The 22,222-nt window shown below is 45.1% G+C and overlaps 1 protein-coding gene across 1 annotated transcript in view; it reads right to left on the reverse strand.

Moving 5' to 3' along the window:
- Nucleotides 1-22,222, reverse strand: part of atf6 (activating transcription factor 6) — a 284,152-nt gene that overhangs the window by 119,376 nt on the left and 142,554 nt on the right. The window contains exon 12 of the mRNA XM_085977996.1: nt 20,428-20,527. Within this exon, the coding sequence (XP_085834122.1) occupies nt 20,428-20,527 (100 nt within the window). The remainder of the gene's footprint in view (nt 1-20,427; nt 20,528-22,222) is intronic.

Below are 22,222 nucleotides of genomic sequence, written 5' to 3' on the forward strand. Positions count from 1 at the left end.
ATTCTTTTTTGGAAAGGCTTCACACGAAGTTTTCTCCATGGACACATGATTATTTTTTTCATGCATTGTGACTTTTAAGTTTTGTTATTCTTACTGCACGAGCACCTCATAGCACAGTGCGCACATTCATCACACCCAAATCAAGAGACCTGCTGAAAGCTGACAGTGAGAAATGGTTCTTACTCCAATTATATAAGGCCTTGGTGAGACCACACCTGGGGAGTACTGGACTTCATAGGATGTCCCAAAGTGCTTTCAATCAAAGGTCATGAAAGGCACTATATAATGCAAGTCTTTCTTTTAATGCTTCATCACCAGCAAACAGGAGGTGCAGTTCCAATCAGGCAAATCACATTCTGACTGTACCTCCCCCTCCCATTCTGGATGAATTATCCCATCATGACATAGCCTTTTGGTGGTCACAGTAAGAAATTTAGAATCCCATGCACCTGAAGCAGGCGAAGAGGCGCAGACACCTTGCTCGTCAAGCTTCTCAGATATGCTTACAAGAACATTAGCATTTTTAGTCATTAAAATCACTCGATGGTTAGCCTTAGTGTTGAAAAAATGCATTTTCTAGCCCATTGACCCCAAACTACTAGAATGTGGCAGTTTAATTCATCATATTCCAAGATCTGTAACCCATCCCTCATTATAAAAATATTTGTACTACACAAACTCTATAGTACATTATAAATAAATGTGGGAAATAATGTGTAAAAGTTTAAGAGAAATAGATGATAGAAAAGGGGATAATTGGATGGGTATTGGAGATGATCAATTGACAATCTTCTCTTGGGCAAAGTTGCTGACTAAATTCAGTTTTTAGATGCTTTGGCCTCTATCCTAGCAACTAGGCTAAGAACTGAACCAAATATCATACATGTGACTGGTGCATTACACAGTGAGACACCACAAGTGATGGGACACACTCAAATGACTTGCCATATTCTGCTCCATTTCTCTCACTCTTTTCAGTACCGACACAAGAAAAGCACACCAACTTCAAAGTCCGCTTTTAGTGCTTCATAAATGTAGTAGCCTGATGCGATATTGCGAGTGATTCATCAGGCTGTGCTCAGAAGAGCTTGGTCATCCTTACAACTCGTCATTCGGTAAATGAGGCAAGGCTGGTTGGATCATTTACCTGTATGCCTGACAATTAACTGCCGAATCGTTGCTTTTCAGCAGGTTAGAGGAGTCTTCAAGTGCCTAAAGAAATGGGTTATTAAGACCGACAAGGATATAGAATTGAGTAAACTACCTAGGTTCAATTTCAACCACAACTGGCTGCCCAGCTGGAAGGAGCTGCTGGACACCCAAAACCAGAAGGAAGTACCCATGAATACTGTACAGAGCAACAGGAAACCAACACAGTAAACTCCAGTGAATAGTGTACAGAGCAACAGGAAACCAACACAGTAAACTCCAGTGAATAGTGTACAGAGCAACAGGAAACCAACACAGTAAACTCCAGTGAATAGTGCACAGAGCAACAGGAAACCAACACAGTAAACTCCAGTGAATAGTGTACAGAGCAACAGGAAACCAACACAGTAAACTCCAGTGAATACTGTACAGAGCAACAGGAAACCAACACAGTAAACGCCAGTGAATAGTGTACAGAGCAACAGGAAACCAACACAGTAAACTCCAGTGAATACTAAAACAGCGGGAGCCCAGGAAAGAGAGCGAGAGTTTGGAGCTATGATATTGTTGCTATCACGGAGTACGATATTGTTGCTATCACGGAGACATGGTTGAGGGAGGGTCAGGACTGGCAGCTCAATATTCCGGGGTATAGAATCTTCAGGCGAGACAGAGGGGGGTGTAAAAGGGGAGGGGGTGTTGCAATATTAATTAAGGAGTCAATTACTGCTGTAAGGAGGGATGATATATTAGCGGGTTCCTCTAATGAGGCCATATGGGTAGAACTTAAAAACAAAAAGGGGGCAAGCACTTTGCTGGGAGTGTACTATAGGCCCCCAAACAGTCAGGGGGAGATAGAGGAACAGATATGTAGGCAAATCTCCGAGAAGTGCGAAAATAATAGGGTAATAATAGTGGGGGATTTCAACTTCCCCAATATAAATTGGGACAGTCAGAGTGTGAAAGGCTTAGAGGGTGCAGAATTCTTAAAGTGCATCCAGGAGAGCTTTTTGAGCCAACATGTAGAAAGTCCTACAAGAGAGGGGGCGGTACTGGACCTAATTCTGGGGAATGTAGCCGGGCAAGTGGTGGAAGTGTCAGTAGGAGAGCATTTTGGCGACAGTGACCATAATTCGGTGAGATTTAAGGTGGTCATGGAAAAAGACAAAGACGGCCCGGAAATAAGGGTTCTAAATTGGGGGAAGGCCGATTTTAATATGATAAGGCAGGATCTGGCCAAAGTGGACTGGGAGCAGCTGCTTATAGGAAAATCCACATCAAAACAGTGGGAGACTTTCAGAAGGGAAATAGAGAGAGTACAACGCCAACATGTTCCTGTAAAGGTCAAGGGTGGGACCAACAAGCAAAGGGAACCTTGGATGACAAGGGATATACAAAAATGCATTAGAAATAAGAGGGGGGCTTTTGGCAGTTACAAAAGACTAAAGACAGAAGAAGCCCTAGAGGAGTATAAAAAGTGCAGGGGCATACTTAAAAAAGAAATTAGGAGGGCGAGGAGGGGCCATGAAATAACACTGGCGAGCAAAATAAAGGAAAATCCTAAGATGTTTTATAAGTATATTAAGGGCAAGAGGATAACCAGGGAAAGGGTAGGGCCCATTAGGGACCAAAGTGGCAATCTGTGTGTAGAGCCAGAGGATGTAGGCGGGGTTTTAAATGAATTTTTTGCATCTGTGTTCACTATGGAGAAAGACGATGCAGACATAGAAATCGGGCAAGGGGACTGTGACATACTTGAACATATTAGCATCGAGAGGGAGGAGGTGCTAGCGGTTTTAGCGGGCCAAAAAGTGGATAAATCCCCAGGCCCGGACGAGATGTATCCCAGGCTGCTGTGGGAGGCAAGGGAGGAGATTGCAGGGGCTCTGACACTAATTTTCAGAACCTCTCTGGCCACAGGGGATGTACCAGAGGACTGGAGAACAGCTAACGTAGTACCATTATTCAAGAAGGGTAGCAGGGATAAACCAGGGAATTACAGGCCAGTGAGTCTAACATCTGTGGTGGGGAAATTATTGGAAAAAATTCTGAGGGACAAAATTAATCTCCACTTGGAGAGGCAAGGATTAATCGGGGATAGTCAGCATGGCTTTGTCAAGGGTAAATCATGTCTAACAAATCTGATCGAATTTTTCGAGGGGGTGACTAGTGGGGTGGATGAGGGAAATGCTGTGGATGTGGTGTACATGGACTTCAGTAAAGCTTTTGACAAAGTCCCGCATAGGAGACTGGTCAAGAAGGTAAGAGCCCATGGGATCCAGGGTGCCTTGGCGCGTTGGATCCTAAACTGGCTGAGTGGCAGGAGGCAGAGGGTGATGGTCGAAGGTTGCTTTTGTGACTGGAAGCCTGTGTCCAGTGGGGTACCTCAGGGATCGGTGCTGGGTCCCTTATTGTTTGTGATCTACATAAATGATTTGGATGAAAATGTAAAAGGTATGATCAGTAAGTTCGCAGATGACACGAAAATTGGTGGGGTGGTAAATTGCGAGGAGGAAAGCCTCCGGCTACAGGACGATATAAACGGGTTGGTCAGATGGGCGGAAAAGTGGCAAATGGAATTTAACCCTGAAAAGTGCGAGGTGATGCATTTTGGACGGACAAATAAGGCAAGGGAATACACAATGAGTGGTAGGACCCTAGGAAGTACAGAGGGTCAGAGGGACCTTGGTGTACATGTACATAGATCCCTGAAGGCAGCGGAGCAGGTAGATAAGGTGGTTAAAAAGGCATATGGGATACTTGCCTTCATTAGCCGAGGCATAGAATATAAGAGCAGGGAGGTTATGATGGAGCTGTACAAAACGCTGGTGAGGCCACAGCTGGAGTACTGTGTGCAGTTCTGGTCGCCTCACTATAGGAAGGATGTGATTGCTTTGGAGAGGGTGCAGAGAAGATTCACCAGGATGTTACCTGGGATGGAGCGCCTCAGCTATGAAGAGAGGCTGGACAGGCTGGAGTTGTTTTCCTTGGAGCAGAGAAGGCTGAGGGGGGACCTGATTGAGGTGTACAAAATAATGAGGGGCATAGATAGGGTAGATAAAGAGGAACTTTTCCCCTTAGTGGGGGGGGTCAATGACAAGGGGGCATAGATTCAGGGTAAGGGGCAGGAGATTTAGAGGGGATTTGAGGAGGAACTTTTTCACCCAGAGGGTGGTTGGAATGTGGAACTCAATGCCTGAAAGGGTGGTGGAGGCAGGAACCCTCACAACATTCAAGAAGCATTTGGATGAGCACTTGAAATGCCATTGCATACAAGGCTATGGACCAAATGCTGGAAAATGGGATTAGACTGGACAGGGATGGATGGGCGGCGCAGACACGATGGGCCGAAGGGCCTCTTTCTGTGCTGTAAAACTCTATGACTCTATGAAAACAGTGGGTGCCCAGGAGAGAGCGAGAGTTCAGAGCTACTAAAACAGCGGGTGCCCAGGAGAGAGCGAGAGTTCGGAGCTACAAAAACAGCGGGTGCCCAGGAGAGCGGCTACAACAGGCCAGTGAGTGTAAAGAAGTAAAAAGTAATCGAAGTGTGACGTCACCAGGAAACAGGTAAGTGACTGGTTGGTGCGTATTTCTATATTTCTCGTTTTTTTCCCCAAACTTGGGCGTCTAAATTTAAGTGCCTTGGTGTGGATTAAAAGATATATGTGTTGCAAATTTTAAAACTAAATTAATTAAATTGAGATGGGAGACCAGGCAATGTGGTGTTGTTGTTGCATGTGGGAGCTGGTGGACACCATTGAGGTCCAAGGCGATCACATCTGCAGCAAATGTTGGCTGTTCAAGGAACTTCGGCTCAGAGCTGATAAGCTGGAGTCCAAGATTCAGGGATACGGAGTGGAGCTATAGTAGGGGGTGATGCACAGCCAAATATAGAGGAAAAAATAAGTCAGCCTGGAAGGCAGAGCAAATATGTAACGGCACAAGGGAGTATGGCAAGGCTGGATGGCATTTATTTTAATGCAAGGAGTCTTGCGAGTAAGGTAGATGAATTGAAGGTTTCAATGAACACATGGGAGTATGATATTGTTGCTATCACAGAGACATGGTTGAGGGAGGGGCAGGACTGGCAGCTCAATATTCCGGGGTATGGAATCTTCAGGCGAGACAGAGGGGGGTGTAAAAGAGGAGTGGGTGTCGCAATATTAATCAAGGAGTCAATTACTGCTGTAAGGAGGGATGATATCTTAGCAGGTTCCTCTAATGAGGCCATATGGGTAGAACTTAAAAACAAAAAGGGGGCAAGCACTTGGCTGGGAGTGTACTATAGGCCCCCAGTCAGGGGGAGATAGAGGAACAGATGTGTAGGCAAATCTCAGAGAAGTGTAGAAATAATAGGGTAATAATAGTAGGGGATTTCAACTTCCCCAATATTAACTGGGATAGCCAGAGTGTGAAAGGCTTAGAGGGTGCGGAATTCTTCAAGTGCATCCAGGAGAGCTTTTTGAGCCAGCATGTAGAAAGTCCTATAAGAGGGGGCGGCACTGGACCTAATTCTAGGGAATGTAGCCGGGCAAGTGGTAGAAGTGTTAGTAGGAGAGCATTTTGGCGACAGTGACCATAATTCGGTGAGAGTTAAGGTAGTCATGGAAAAGGACAAAGATGGACTGGAAATAAAGGTTCTAAATTGGGGGAAGGCCGATTTTAATATGATAAGGCAGGATCTGGCCAAAGTGGACTGGGATCAGCTACTTGTAGGACAATCCACATCAGAGCAGTGGGGGTCTTTCAGAAAAGAAAGAGAGACAGTACAACGCCAACATGTTCCCGTAAAGGTCAAGGGTGGGAGCAACAAGCCCAGGGAACCCTGGATGTCAAGGGATATATGAGAATGGATTAGGAAAAAAAGGGGAGGCTTTTGGCCGATACAAAGGACTAAAAACAGTGGAAGCCCGAGAGGAGTATAGAAAGTGCAGGGGGGAATTAAAAAAGAAATTAGGAGAGAAAAGAGGGGGCATGAAAAAACACTGGCAGGCAAAATAAAGGAAAATCCCAAGGTGTTTTATAAGTATATTAAGGGCAAGAGGATAACCAGGGAAAGAGTAGGGCCCATTAGGGACCAAAGTGGCAATCTGTGTGTAGAGCCAGAAGGTGTAGGTGAGGTTTTAAATGAATATTTTGCATCTGTGTTCACTATGGAGAAGGACGATGTAGGCATAGAAATCAGGCAGGGGGATTGTGATATACTTGAACAAATTAGTATTGAGAGGGCTTAAAAGTGGATAAATCCCCAGGCCCAGACGAGATGTATCCCAGGCTGCTGTGTGAGGCAAGGGAGGAGATTGCTGGGGCTCTGACACAAATTTTCAGAACCTCCCTGGCCACAGGGGAGGTGCCAGAGGACTGGAGAACAGCTAACATAGTACCATTATTCAAGAAGGGTAGTAGGGATAAACCAGGGAATTACAGGCCAGTGAGCCTAACATCAGTGGTAGGGAAATTATTGGAAAAAATTCTGAGGGACAGAATTAGTCTCCACTTGGAGAGGCAAGGATTAATCAAGGATAGTCAGCATGGCTTTGTCAGGGGGATATCATGTCTGACCAATTTGATTGAATTTTTCGACGGGGTGACTAGGTGTGTGGATGAGGGTAGTGCAGTTGATGTGGTCATAGAGTCATAGAGTCATAGAGTAATACAGCACGGATAGAGGCCCTTCGGCCCATCGTGTCCGCGCCGGCCATCAAGCCCTGTCTAATCTAATCCCATATTCCAGCATTTGGCCCGTAGCCTTGTATGCTATGGCATTTCAAGTGCACATCCAAATGCTTCTTAAATGTTGTGAGGGTTTCTGCCTCCACAACCCTTTCAGGCAGTGAGTTCCAGACTCCAACCACCCTCTGGGTGAAAAAGTTCTTTCTCAAATCCCCTCTAAACCTCCCGCCCTTTACCTTGAATCTATGCCCCCTAGTTATCGACCCCTCTACTAAGGGAAAAAGCTCCTCAGCATCCATCCTATCTATGCCCCTCATAATTTTGTACACCTCAATCATGTCCCCCCTCAGCCTCCTCAGCTCCAAGGAAAACAAACCCAACCTGCCCAGTCTCTCTTCATAGCTGAAGCGCTCCAGCCCTGGTAACATCCTGGTGAACCTCCTCTGCACCCTCTCTAACGCGATCACATCCTTCCTGTAGTGTGGCGACCAGAACTGCACACAATATTCCAGCTGTGGCCTAACCAGTGTTTTATACAGCTCCATCATAACCTCCTTGCTCTTATATTCAATGCCTCGGCTAATGAAGGCAAGTATCCCATATGCCTTTTTTACCACCTTATCCACCTGTTCCGCCGCCTTCAGGGATCTGTGTACTTGCACACCCAGATCCCTCTGACCCTCCGTCTTGCCTAGGGTCTTTCCATTCATTGTGTATTCCTTTGCCTTGTTAGTCCCCCCAAAGTGCATCACCTCGCACTTTTCCGGGTTAAATTCCATTTGCCACTGTTCCGCCCATCTGACCAACCCATCTATATCGTCCTGCAGACTGAGGCTACCCTCCTCGCTATTTACCACATGGACTTCAGTAAGGCTTTTGACAAAGTCCCACATGGGAGACTGGCCAAGAAGGTAAGAGCCCATGGGATCCAGGGCAATTTGGCACATTGGATCCAAAATTGGCGTAGTGGCAGAAGGCAGAGGGTGATGGTCGAAGGTTGTTTGTGTGACTGGAAGCCTGTGACCAGTGGTGTACCGCAGGGATCGGTGCTGGGTCCTTTGCTGTTTGTAGTGTACATTAATGATTTAGATATGAATGTAGGAGGTATGATCAGTAAGTTCACAGATGACACGAAAATTGGTGGGGTGGTAAATAGCGAGGAGGGAAGCCTCAGGCTACAGGACGATATAGACGGGTTGGTTAGATGGGCAGAACAGTGGCAAATGAAATTTAACCCTGAAAAATGTGAGGTGATGCATTTTGGGAGGACAAACAAGGCAAGGGAATACACAATGAATGGTAGGACCCTAAGAAGGACAGAGGATCAGAGGGACCTTGGTGTGCATGTACATAGATCCCTGAAGGCAGCAGGACAGGTAGTTAAAAAGGCATATGGGGTACTTATATTCTATGCCTCGGCTAATGAAGGCAAGAGCAGGGAGACTATGATGGAGCTGTTAAGCCACAGCTGGAATACTGTGTGCAGTTCTGGTCGCCACACTATAGGAAGGATGTGATTGCATTGGAAAGGGTGCGGAGGAGATTCACCAGGATGTTACCTGGGCTGGAGCGTTTCAGCTATGAAGAGAGACTGGACAGGCTGGGGTTGCTTTCCTAAGAGCAGAGAAGGCTGAGGGGGGACCTGATTGAGGTGTACAAAATTATGAGGGGCACAGATAGGGTAGATAGAAAGGAACTTTTCCCCTTAGAAGAGGGATCAATAACCAGGGGGCATAGTTTCAAGGTAAGGGGCAGGAGGTGTTACGGGGATTTGAGGAAAAACTTTTTCACCCAGAGGGTGGTTGGAATCTGGAACTCACTGCCTGAAAGGGTGGTAGAGGCAGGAACCCTCACAACATTCAAGAAGCATTTAGATGAGCACTTGAAATGCCATAGCATACAAGACTACGGACCAAGTGCTGGAAAATGGGATTAGAATAGACAGGGCTTGATGGCTGGCGTGGACACGATGGGCCTCTTTCTGTGCTGTATAACTCTATGATTCTACTGCGACACATTAGGGAGGGGGAGCATTACCTGGACACTAAGTTCCAGGAGGCAGTCACACCCACTAGAGTAATTACTTCCAATTTGGCCTATGGTCAGGGACAGGAGGGTGTGACTACAAGCGAGGCAGGTATTGGGATCCAGGCGGTCGTGATGGAGGAGCCTCAGCCCTTGGCCTTGTCCAACAGGTACGAGATTCTTGCTCCCTGTGTGGACGAGGGCAGGGACTGCAGGGAGGATGAGCAATCTGACCACAGCACTGTGGTACAGGGAGCCATTCAAGTGGGGGGACTAAAAAGAAATGTTGTAGTGATAGGGGATAGTGTAGTTAGGGGGATAGATACTGTTCTCTGCAGCCGAGAGCGTGAGCCCCAAAGGCTGCATTGCCTGCCCCAGTGCCAGGGTAAAGGACATCTCCTCTGGGCTGGAGAGAAACTTGGGAGTGGGAGGGGAGGATCCAGTTGTCATGCTCCACGTAGGCACCAATGACATAGGTGAGACAAAGAAAGAGCTTCTGCTGAGAGAGTATGAGCAGCTAGGGGCTAAATTAAAAAGCAGAACCACAAATGTAATAATCTCTGGCTTACCACCTGAGCCACGAGCGAATTTGCATAGGGTAAATAAGATCAGAGAAATGAACGAGTGGCTCAAAGACTGGTGTGGGAGAAATGGGTTTCAATTTGTGGGGCACTGGCACCAGTACTGGGATAAGAGGGAGCTGTTCCGTTTGGACGGGCTTCACTTGAACCATGCTGGGGCTAGAGTCCTGGCGAATCGAATAACGAGGGCTGCAGAGAGAGCTTCAAACTAAATAGTGGGGGTGGATCCAGGTGAGCGGGAATTTAAAAAGTCAATTAGAAATGAGAAAGCAATAGAGCAGGATAGAGATGGGGAAAATAATAACCAGAGTGTGACAGGAAGGAACAGAATGTTTAAAAATAAAGAGTGCAACAGAAAATGGGGCCAAAACAAGGAGGAATGGTAAAAAGACAAAGTTAAAATCTATATCTGAATGCACGCAGCATTCGTAACAAGATAGATGAGTTGACGGCACAAATAGATACAAATGGGTATGATCTGATCGCCATTACAGAGACGTGGTTGCAAGGTGATCAGGGCTGGGAACTGAATATTCCAGGGTATTTGACAATTCGGAAGGATAGACAGAAAGAAAAGGGAGGTGGGGTGGCTTTGTTGGTAAAGGATGGGATCAGTGCAGTGGTGAGAAGTGATATTGGCTCAGAAGATCAAGATGTAGAATCGGTTTGGGTGGAGATAAAAAATAATAAAGGGAAAAAGTCTCTGGTGGGCGTAGTCTACAGGCCCCCAAACAGTAGCAATACTGTTGGACAGAGTATAAATCAACAAATAATGGAGGCCTGTAAAAAAAGGTACAGTAATAATCATGGGTGATTTTAATCTCCATATTGATTGGACAAATCAAATTGGCCATGGTAGCCTTGAGGAGTTCATAGAGTGCATCCTCGATGGTTTCCTAGAACAGTATATAATGGAACCAACCAGGGAGCAGGCTATCATGGATCTGGTACTATGTAATGAGACAGAATTAATAAATGGTCTCATAGTAAAGGATCCTCTAGGAAAGAGTGATCATAGCATGGTTGAATTTCAAATTCAGTTGGAGGGTGAGAAAGTTGTATCTCAAACCAGTGTCCTGATCTTAAACAAAGGCAATTACAGTGGCATGAGGGCAGAACTGGCTAAAGTGGACTGGAAAAATAAATTAAAGGGTAAGACAGTTGAAATGCAGTGGCGGACATTTAAGGAGATATTTCATAACTCTCAACAAAAATATATTCCAGTGAGAAAGAAAGATTTTAAGAGAAGGGAGCACCATCCGTGGCTAACTAAGGAAGTAAAGGATGGTATCAATTGAAAACGAAGGTATACAACGTTGCCAAGCTTGGTGGGAGACCAGAGGATTGGGAAATTTTTAAAAACCAGCAAAGGATGACTAAAAAAATAAAGAGAGAGATGATGAATTTTGAGAGTAAACTGGCAAGAAACATTAAAACAGATAGTAAGAGCTTCTACAGGTATATAAAAAGGAAGAGGGTAGCTAAAGTAAGCGTTGGTCCCTTAGAGGATGAGACTAGGGAATTAATAATGGGGAACGGGGAAATGGCAGAGACTCTGAACAAATATTTTGTATCTGTCGTCACGGTAGAAGACACTAACAACATCCCAATAAAGGATAATCAAGGGACCACAGGGAGGGGGGAACTGCAGACAACCACTATCTCTAAGGAAATAGTACTGTACTTAGTAAAATAATGGGACTAAAAGATGACAAGTCCCCTCGACTGGATGGCCTGCATCCCAGGGTCTTAAAAGAAGTGGCTGCAGAGATAGTGGATGCATTGGTTGCAATATACCAAAATTCCCTGGACTCTGGAGAGGTCCCAACGGATTGGAAAACCGCAAATGTAACACCCCTATTTAAGAAAGGAGGGAGACAGAAAGCAGGAAACTATAGACCAGTTAGCCGAACATCTGCCATTGGGAAAATGCTGGAGTCCTTAATTAAGGAAGCAGTAGCAGGGCATTTGGAAAATCATAATGCAGTCAAGCAGTCAGCATGGTTTTATGAAAGGGAAATCATGATTAACAAACTTGCTGGAGTTCTTTGAGGAGGTAACGAGCAGGGCGGACAAAGGTGAACCAGTGGATGTGGTGTATTTAGATTTCCAGAAGGCATTCAATAGGTGCCACATAAAAGGTTACTGCATAAGATAAGAGCTCACGGAATTGGGGGTAATATATTAGCATGGATAGAGAATTGGCTAACTAACAGAAAGCAGTCGGGGTAAATAGGTCATTTTCCGGTTGGCAAAGGGTAACTAGTGGGGTGCCACAGGGATCGGTGCTGGGGCCTCAACTATTTACAAACTACATTAATGTAGTGTAATGTAGCCAAGTTTGCAGATGATACAAAGATGGGTGGGAAAGCAAGTTGTGCAGAGGACTCAAAGAATCTGCAAAGGGATATAGACAGGCTAAGTAGTGAGCAAACATTTTTCAGATGGAGTATAATGTGGGAAAGTACGAGGTTATACACTGGCAGGAAAAATAAAAAAGCAAATTATTTCAATGGAGAGAGATTACAAAATGCTACAGTTCAGAGGGACCTGGAGGTCACTGTGCATGAAACACAAAAAGTTAGCATGCAGGTACAGCAAGTAATCAAAAAGGCAAATGGAATGTTGGCCTTTATTTCAAAGGGGTTGGAGTATAAAAGCAGGGAAGTCCTGCTACAACTGTACAGGGTATTGGTGAGACCACGCCTTGAGTACTGCGTACAGTTTTGGTCTCCTTATTTAAGGAAGGATATACTTGCATTGGAGGCAGTTCAGAGATGATTCACTCGGTTAATTCCAGAGATGAGGGGGTTGACTTATGAGGAATGGTTGAGTAGGTTGGGCCTATACTCATTGAAATTTAGAAGAATGAGAGGTGATCTTATTGAAACATATGATACTGAGGGGGCACGACAAGGTAGATGCAGAGAAGATGTTTCCCCTTGTGGGGAAATCTAGAACATGGGGGCACAGTTTCCGAATAAAGGGTCGCCCTTTTAGAACAGAGATGAGGAGGAATTTCTTCTCTCAGAGGGTCATAAATCTGTGGAATTCTCTGCCCCAGAGAGCTGTGGAGGCTGGGTCATTAAATACATTTAAGGTGGAGATAGACAAATGTTTGCAAGATAAGGGAGTGAAGGGTTATGGGGAGCAGGCGGGGAAGTGGCTTTGAGCCCAAGATCAGCCATGATCTTATTGAATGGCAGAGCAGGCTCAAGGGGCCAAGTGGCCTTTTCCTGCTCCTATTTCTTATGTAGTGTACAGAGCAATGGGCAACCAACACAGTAAACTCCAGCGGCGCAGTGTACAGCTGACATCCATTGTAGCAAGACAAATGGAAAAACTTCTGGGTTTTTCCCTTAATGCCTATTAACTGTGTGATTTTTTTTTTAGGGTCTAGCTGTGCTCTGTCCTACAAATAAGAATGTTCATAACCAGATTTGCTGTTGTTGGTGTGTTAGAGTGTTTTTTTTTAATCAGCGAGGGCGACTCAATAGCTGTGTCAGCACAGCAGTTAAAACATTCAGTGCCTGTTCTCCAACCTTCGCCCACAGGAAAAACAAACTGCGATTCTGACCACAAAACCATGAACTCATCAGAAAGGACTTTGATCCATGACGTTTGCTGTAAACAGGTGTTCTCTATTTTCTTAAGTTTATTATATTAAACGGTTTCTGCATGTGGGCAAACCACAATCCTTTTCCAAGTGCGCCAATTCTAGCAGGGTTATTTTACTTGCCGAGATGGAGCAATAGAACTGCAGAAAAGGTGGAGGGGGATAAAGACCATGTAAAAATAAAACAGCCAACACGTTTTGTTTGGAGCCAATATTAAAACGGCACTAAAAAATAACTAGAATTACACCCTGCAAAGATCAGTTGTTTACTGTAGCTTGCTCCCTTCTACCATCTGCCCACCGACACTTAATTATTGGATTACTGCAGCACAACAGCATGAACCCAGTCAAACTTTGCATTTCTTACTACTTCAAGCACCCTTAATGGTAATGAGAACTGTGTCGCCATGGTTACCTGCTGTTGCTAAGTTATCATATTGTCAGTTGCTGGAAATCAAGATTGTAATGGGCCTATAAAACAGCAACTTCAGACTATTATAGTAATTTAACGCTTTAGGACCAATCCATCACTTTAATGCAATTTCGAGGCTTGATGTACTTATTCAGGGCAAATGAGCTCTCTGGATTGAGAAATGGCTTGCCAAGGAAACAGAAGGTGACAATAAGTAGAGAAAGCTCTTGCTGGGAGCAGTGATGAGCAAAGTTCTACAGAGATCTGTTCTGCAACTTTCATCAATAACATGAAATAGAGCATTTCTTGTAGAGTCTAAAATTTGCTGAGGACACCAAGCTAAGTGGCCAGGTGACTAGTTTAAGGAACGGCTTCCATCAAAGGAATTGGGATCAAAGGAATGGATGGGGTAAGGAATGGAAGACTTTTTAAAAAATTATATATTAGAAATAACAGGTTTAAAGGAAAACCACTCTTACCTAATAATTGAAATTGGTTACAGTGATTAATTTAATCAGCAGCCCAAATGATGATAAAACCAACTGATTGGTATAGCCAATCCCAATGTGTACTGTACTACTGAACAGACCTGCTCAACACTCACTGAACTTCAACAGCTGCTCTGCATTTGCTCTTTACACCCAGTACTTGTCATATCAGCATTTCGCATAGAATCACTTTCTGCGTTTTATTCATCCATTCCCAAATCAACACTCACCAGCACTACTCTCATAGCACATTACAAGTCAGTAACATTTGTTGCAATGATTTGGTTTATGGCAGTCACTGATTGAACTTTAAATCTTTTTGCTGTGTTTGCTGAGTTTTTGATTCAATGAAAACATGGCAAGTATTGAACGGATACTGCACATTTCTGTTGTGTATGTACCTTTAAGGGAATAACTGGTCTCAGACTGCAGTACCGGCAGTGACCACCCCTGTATAAAAGGCCCTAGCAGGCTTCTGTAGTTTCAGTTTCCAGGCTGTCTCCATTCAGTAAAGACTTGTTATAATCAACTCCTGCAGTCCGTGTCTCAATTATACACGGACATAATACTGGCGACGAGTAAGAAGCGAATTTACCTGCAACTCGGCAGCACCTCAGACGACGTTATTGAAGGTCGGAGCCAGAAGAAAAAAAAAAAATTCCAAAGAAACTTGAGAAACGGGTGTCAACCGTGGGCAACCGCCCTCCAAATCATCGAATTGAAAAGTGCAGGAGAGACTGTCGAGAGCCAGGCTTGGTTCTCCAGTCTGTGGTTTCCCAGCTAATCGGGCTGGTGGCAGGTAGTTCACTGATCCTTCCTGGGCTGCGGCGGGCTACAGCTCGATCGGGTGGCTCTGCAACGGGGCCGGGCAGCGAGTCGGGAAGCAAAGAGAGAGAGAGAGAGAGGGAGGGTGGAGCACACAGGGCACGGCCGGTGCTTCGAAGCCGGGCAGCGTTCGGACCTAAGAGGAGGGAGGGAAGTGTCCCAGAGGGTCCGCTCCATGACGGGAACGGTTCTTCAATTAACGGAGCAAATATTGAAGCGCGATAGAAAAATAAAAATACCGCGGAGAGCGGCGTTGGCAGCAGCGATCGGGGAAGCGCGAAGACCATAGGGCGTCGCCATTACAGGATAGTAAAATAAATATAATCGCCAGCAACAGCGTTGGCAGCAGCGGCAGCGGCGGGAAAGCGTGGGAGGCGCCATCTTAACTCGGCGGGGAAGAAGGAAAAGCGCGGGATGCGCCATTTTGATCCATCGGGGACGAAGGCAAAGCGCGGGAGGCGCCATCTTAGATTTTCAAGATGCCAAAGACTGGCGATATCACTGCCTTCGATAATGCAATAGAAGACTGGACCACGTATGTGGAAAGAGTCGAGGTATATTGCGAGGCAAACGAAATAGCCGATGAGAAAAAGGCATCGGTATTGCTAAATTTAATGGGCGCAAGAACGTACAGCCTATTGCGGGACGTGATTACTCCAGCCAAACCAAAGGCGAAGCGTTTTAACGAAATTGTTGCTATCCTACAGGAACACCTAAATCCTACACCGCTGCTGATAGCAGAAAGATTTAAATTCCACAGGAGAAATCAGCATAAAAATGAGAGCAATGCTGATTACCTTACGGAACTACGCAAGCTATCAAAGCACTGCCAGTTCGGAGCAGGACTGGCAGATACCTTACGGGACAAATTTGTCTGTGGACTCCTGAGTGAAGGAACCCAGAAGAGGTTACTCTCAGAGAAAGAGCTGACGCTAGATAAGGCTTTCAGCGTGGCAGTATCGTACGAAGCAGCAGCAAGGGGAGCTGCGGAAATACAACAAAAGCCACAGGAATACGGCACCCACGAAATGACACGGGGATTTGCAAAATGTTATCGCTGCGGCAGAACAAACCATGACCAGAAGGACTGCTGGTCCAAGGACAAAATATGCAGGCAATGCGGAAAGATGGGACACATTGCACGAGTTTACAGGTCTGGGAAGAAGACCAACGACAACAAAAAGGCTACTAAGGAACCGTACAGGAAAGTACAAAAGATGACGGACAGTAGTTCCGAAGACCAGATGAGCGATAGTGAATCCGGGAACAAGAGACTAAGCTGTCTCAAACTTCACAACGTAATCGCAAAAGAGGATCACCGAACCATTTGGGTCACCCTCATGATAGCAGGGTCCCAAGTCAAAATGGAATTGGGTACAGGATCAGCTCTAACCGTCATGAATCGACGAGACTACGAGCGGCTATTCTCACACATACCCTTGAGAGACATCCATTGTCTTGAGGACGTATACGGGGCAAAAAGTATACCCCAGAGGAAAAATAAGGGTGCCTGTCGAATACAACGGCAAGAAAATACGGAAATTGTATCTCTACATTCTGCAAGATGGTGGACCACTGTTATTGGAACGCGAATGGATCAGAAAGATAAGTTTAGACTGGCACTCCATTCAGGCACTGACGGTGGCTGGTAAAAAGGATGACGACGTCATTCCTGGACGATTGTCAACAATCTTAGCTGACGCCAAAGAGGTATTTCAACAAGAACTGGGCACTCTTAAAAGCGTAACCGCCTCGATAAAAATAGAGGAGAATGCAATTCCCAAGTTTTTCAAAGCAAGACCGGTACCATATGCAATTCGCCCAGCCGTCGAGGCAGAGCTGGAGAATGCAGGCGTGTTATCTAAGGTAGACTGGAGCGAGTGGGCGACACCCATCGTTCCTGTCATGAAGAAAACGTTAAACAATAAGTCTGAGGAGCCAAGGAAGGTTCGCATCTGTGGGGATTTCAAGGTGACGGTGAACCCAGTCCTTCACACAGTACAATATCCTCTTCCAAGGATAGAAGATATCTTCACCTCACTATCTGGAGGGAAGCGTTTTACAAAAATTGACCTAGCACAAGCATATTTGCAGATGGAGGTTGAAGAATCCTCCAGGAAGTATCTCACGATAAACACTCACAAAGGTCTTTACCAGTATAATCGACTGGTATTCGGAGTAGCATCAGCTCCAGCGATATGGCAAAGAGCGATGGAACAAGTCCTGCAAGGGATTCCGGGGACTCAGGGTTACTTGGACGACATCCTAGTGACAGGTGAAAATGACAGTGAACACCTTGCCAACCTAGAGCAGGTGCTCACTAGACTACGTGAACATGGGCTACGAGCCAATCGCCCCAAGTGCGAGTTTTTTAAGAAACAGATATCGTATTGTGGCCACGTGATTGATGAAGAGGGGTTGCATAAGTCCCCTGACAAAATTGAAGCGGTAGTTAAGGCTCCAGCGCCTGAAAATGTGTCGCAACTGAGGTCATTCCTCGGATTGGTGAATTACTACCATAAGTTTTTGCCGAATTTGTCCACAATTCTGCATCCACTGAACGCCCTACTATGAACGGGAGTAGCATGGAAATGGAGCGATGAATATAAGCGGGCCTTTCAGAAGAGCAAGGACCAAATCACTTCAAGAGAAGTATTGGCTCACTACAACCCATCACTACCGATAAGACTGGCGTGTGATGCGTCTCCCTACGGCATTGGGGCGGTACTGTCACATAAATTCCTTGATGGTTCAGAGAGGCAGATAGCTTTTGCGTCACGCTCGTTAACTTCAGCCGAGCGTAACTACGCCCAGATTGACAGAGAGGCCCTCAGCCTGGTGTGGGGGGTGAAGAAGTTCAATCACTACCTGCACGGTCAGAAATTTACTCTACTAACTGATCATCAACCTCTCGTCTCCATTTTCAACCCTCAGAAGGGCGTACCGATAATGACGGCACAACGGCTACAGAGGTGGTCCCTTTTCCTAGGGGCTCACCAATATGACATCGAGTACAAAGGAACTAAACAGCATGGGAATGCTGATGGATTGTCGCGCCTACCATTGCCGACGGTGGAAGAAGAACTGGCAGTGGATCCAGTGGAGTTATTCCACTCGACTATAGTTGAATGTCTCCCTGTGACGAATGCAAACATAGAAAAGGAAACACGAAATGACCCGACACTCTCCTGGGTCTATGATTTAACGGTGAAGGGATGGCCAGCACATGGCGAACCACTGCTGCCAGCATTCTCGCCGAGAAGAGAACAGCTGTCAGTGTGCAGAGGAACCTTGATGTGTGGATCCAGAGTAGTAATTCCACCCAAATTGAAGGATAGAGTGCTCAATGAGCTTCATGAGGGTCATCTGGGAGGGGTAAAAATGAAGAACTTAGCCAGAGCGTTTGTGTGGTGGCCGGGAATCGATAGAGAAATCGAAGAGATGACCAAGAGCTGTACAGGATGCCAGAAGGTCCAAAACGCCCCACCACAAGCCCCTCTACATCCATGGGAGTGGCCCTCATCTCCATGGCAAAGGGTGCACATTGATTTTGCTGGTCCCTTTATGGACTCGATGTTTTTAATTGCGGTGGATGCACATTCAAAGTGGCCAGAGGTAATAAAAATGTCCTCAACCACCACAGAAAAAACTATCACAGTCTTACGAACCATATTCGCCAGGAATGGGCTGCCTGAACAGATTTGCTCTGACAATGGACCACAGTTTGTGTCTGAAGAGTTCCGGAGGTTCTTAAAGAACAATGGTGTTAAGCATTACACATCCGCCCCATATCATCCAGCCACTAATGGATTGGCCGAGAGGTTTGTTCAAACATTCAAGAAGGCTATCAAGGCAATGTGTAATGAAGATATACCCCTACAACACAAGGTGGATAACTTCTTGTTTGCCTACCGGAACGCGACACATGCGGTTACCAACCAAACTCCAGCCATGATGTTCTTCAATCGAAGACTACGATGCCGCTTGGATTTGGTTAAGCCAAACATCAGAAGAGATGTGGAGAACAGGCAGTTTCAGAATATGAAAGAAAGGCCGACCAGGAGTTTTAAGATAGGTCAACCAGTTTTGGCCCGGGACTACTGCACAGAGAAATGGCAGCCAGGAACGATCTGTACACGGCAAGGACCTCTAATGTATACCGTGGACATTGGGGAGAGCATTGTAAGACGCCATGCTGACCAGATTCTAGAGTCACTGGAAAACGTCAACTCCACACCACGATCTGATACACCTGGCGATGAAACCAAAGTACCAATTGCATCTACCGCAGAATCGGTGATATTGGAAGCAGACGAACCAAACAACGACATTGATCCCGACTCAACCTTGCCAGAAGAACCTGATATCCCACAGAGGCGTTATCCAGACAGAATCAGGAAGCCTCCTCAAAGACTGAACTTATAATTGCTTAACTTCAACCAATGTATCTAGCAACCGTAATTGTAATTAGTTATTATTTAGTTGTTAAATGAATGTTATGTACTGTTTATCTAAAAGGGGAGGAGTTGTTGTGTATGTACCTTTAAGGGAATAACTGGTCTCAGACTGCAGTACCAGCAGTGACCACCCCTGTATAAAAGGCCCTTGCAGGCTTCTGCAGTTTCAATTTCCAGGTTGTCTCCATTCAGTAAAGACTTGTTATAATCAACTCCTGCAGTCCGTGTCTCAATTATACACGGACATAATAATTTCCTCATTACATAATGGTCAAGTACTAAAATCCTGTAACTATAATCAACTATAGATGTCAACTGACACAGGCACATGAAATGTGCTGAATGATGTACACTATGATCAAACTAAAAGGCATTTAAGAGTCTAACAAAAACAAAACATTTTTCCTTAGCTTGATTTGCTTGAAGTCCCTTCCATCCCATTACAGTAACTCCAAAAAGTTTAAAAACTGAGAATCTTCACAGAGCTTCAGTTAGCTCCCACTTGGAAAGTGCAATATAATAATTGCATACATATGTTAACCAACTTTTCGGAATAAAAGTAAGCTAGGATATCTGCTGTGACCGAATCTATGCTACATTACTATTAAATATTCTCTTGTTCAATAAATTTACTCAAGTCTGCAACGAGGTCTGATACTGTGATGCTCTGTCGTTTTTCCAAAATGGAATGAAGTTCCTGTGGAGGCACAGGCTAGATCCAATTTACACCAAGGTTTTCTGTTTGTTCTCTTGGACTTGCTATCAGAAATTTAGCTAGAGGTCAGGGCCAGTGAAGGCACTCAGGCGACCATAAGGAGCAGAGACTCATGTTATCTAAAATGCAGAAGCTGCACGATCTCAAGTAAAAGGGGCAGAAAAGGCCCAAAAACCTAATAAGGGGCTTTAACATTCCATGCCAACAGAAGATTCAAAACCTGAATCTGACCTTTTCTTAGGGAGGGATGCATGAAATACCTGGAAATGCTGGGACTTTTTGGCTCTCCTGTAACACAATGCTTACACAACTCCATAAATCCTCTCCCATGCCCACCAACCCCAACTGCACTCACTTTAATGAGTGGCAGACGACTTCTGTGCCAGTAAATTCGACATTTGTTTTACTCCTAGGATTTTTACTTGTTTCTCAACCTACGAATTTTTTAATTTTTTGATAAATATGAAGAAAAAATGAAGTACATACCGACACAGTCCGTATTTTATGAAGCATCTTGGATCCTTTCCTCAACTTGACTCTAACTACTTCATGTCGATGGACCCACCCATGGAGTTCATCTGCTAGCCTGCACCAAAATAATGGAGAAAATGTTCAATGAGGATTGGATTCACAGTCACTACAGTACTGACTTGGATGAGAATAGCAAAAGTAAATGTTGGTCCCTTAGAGGCAGAGACAGGAGAAATTATATTGGGGAACAAGGAAATGGCAGAGACTTCAAACAAATATATTGTATCTGTCTTCACAGTAGAAGACACAAAAAAATACCAAAAATAGTAGGGAACCAAGGGGCTAATGAGAGCGAGGAACTTAAAGTAATTAATATCAGCAGAGAAAAAATACTTCAGAAACTAATGGGACTAAAAACCGACAAATCCCCTGGACCTCGTGGCCTACATCCTAGGGTTCTAAAAGAAATAGTGGATGCATTGGTTGTGATCTTCCAAAATTCCCGAGATTCAGCAACGGTCCCAGTGGATTGGAAGGTAGCAAATTTAACCCCACTATTCAAGAAAGGAGGGAGAGAGAAAACAGGGAACCACAGGCTAGTTAGCCTGACATCAGTCATTGAGAAAATGCTGGAATCCATTATAGAGGAAGTGGTAACAGGGTACTTCGAAAATCATAGTATGATTAGGCAGAGTCAACATGGTTTTATGAAAGGTAAAGCGTGTTTGAAAATTTATTAGAGTTTTTTGAGGATGTAACTAGCAGGGTAGATAAAGGGGAACCAGTGGATGTAGTATATTAGGATTTCCAAAAGGCATTCGATAAGGTGCCACATCAAAGGTTGTTAAGCAAGGTAAGGGCACATGAGGTTGGGGGTAATGTATTAGCATGGATAAAGGATTGGTTAACGGACAGAAAACAGAGAGTAGGGATAAACGGGTCATTTTCAGATTGGCAGACTGTAACTAGCGGGGTACCGCAAGGATCAGTGCTTGGGCCTCAGCAATTTGCAATCTATATTACTGACTTAGATGAAGGGATCGAGTGCACGTTTGCTGACAATACAAAGCTAGGTGGAAAAGTAAGATGTGAGGAGGACACAAAACGCCTGCAAAGGAATATAGACTGGTTAAGTACATGGGCAATAAGAATGTGGAGAAATGTGAGGTTATTCACTTTGGTACGAAGAATAGAAAAACAGAATTTTATTAAATGTTGGTGTTCAGAGAGGTTTAGGTGTCCTAGTATAAGAAACACAAAGAGTTGGCATGCTGGTACAGCAAGCAATTAGGAAGGCAAATGGCATGTTGGCCTTTATTGCTAGAGGGTTGGAGTACAAGAGTAAGGAAGTCTTGCTACAATTGTGGTGAAGGTCAATCATCACAGCCCCAGGACATCGCTGCAGGAGTTCCTCGGGGGAGTGTCCTAGGCTCAACCATCTTCAGCTGCTTCATCAATGACCTTCCCTCCAACATAAGGTCAGAAATGGGGATGTTCGCTGATGACTGCACAGTGTTCAGTGCCATTCGCAACTCCTCAGATAATGAAGCAATCCATGCCCGCATGCAACAAGACCTGGACGACGTTCAGGCTTGGGCTGATAAGTGGCAGGTAACATTCGCGCCACACAAGTGCCAGGCAATGACTATCTCCAACAAGCGAGAGTCTAACCACCGCCCCTTGACATTCAATGGCATTACCATCACCGAATCCCCCATCAACAACATCCTGGGGGTCACCACTGACCAGAAACTTAACTGGACCAGCTACATAAATACTGTGACAACAAGAGCAGGTCAGAGGCTAGGTA

This window comes from Somniosus microcephalus, chromosome 3, assembly GCF_052327205.1.
Source record: "Somniosus microcephalus isolate GS21.2 chromosome 3, FLI_Smic_1.0, whole genome shotgun sequence".
Taxonomy (NCBI): domain Eukaryota; kingdom Metazoa; phylum Chordata; class Chondrichthyes; order Squaliformes; family Somniosidae; genus Somniosus; species Somniosus microcephalus.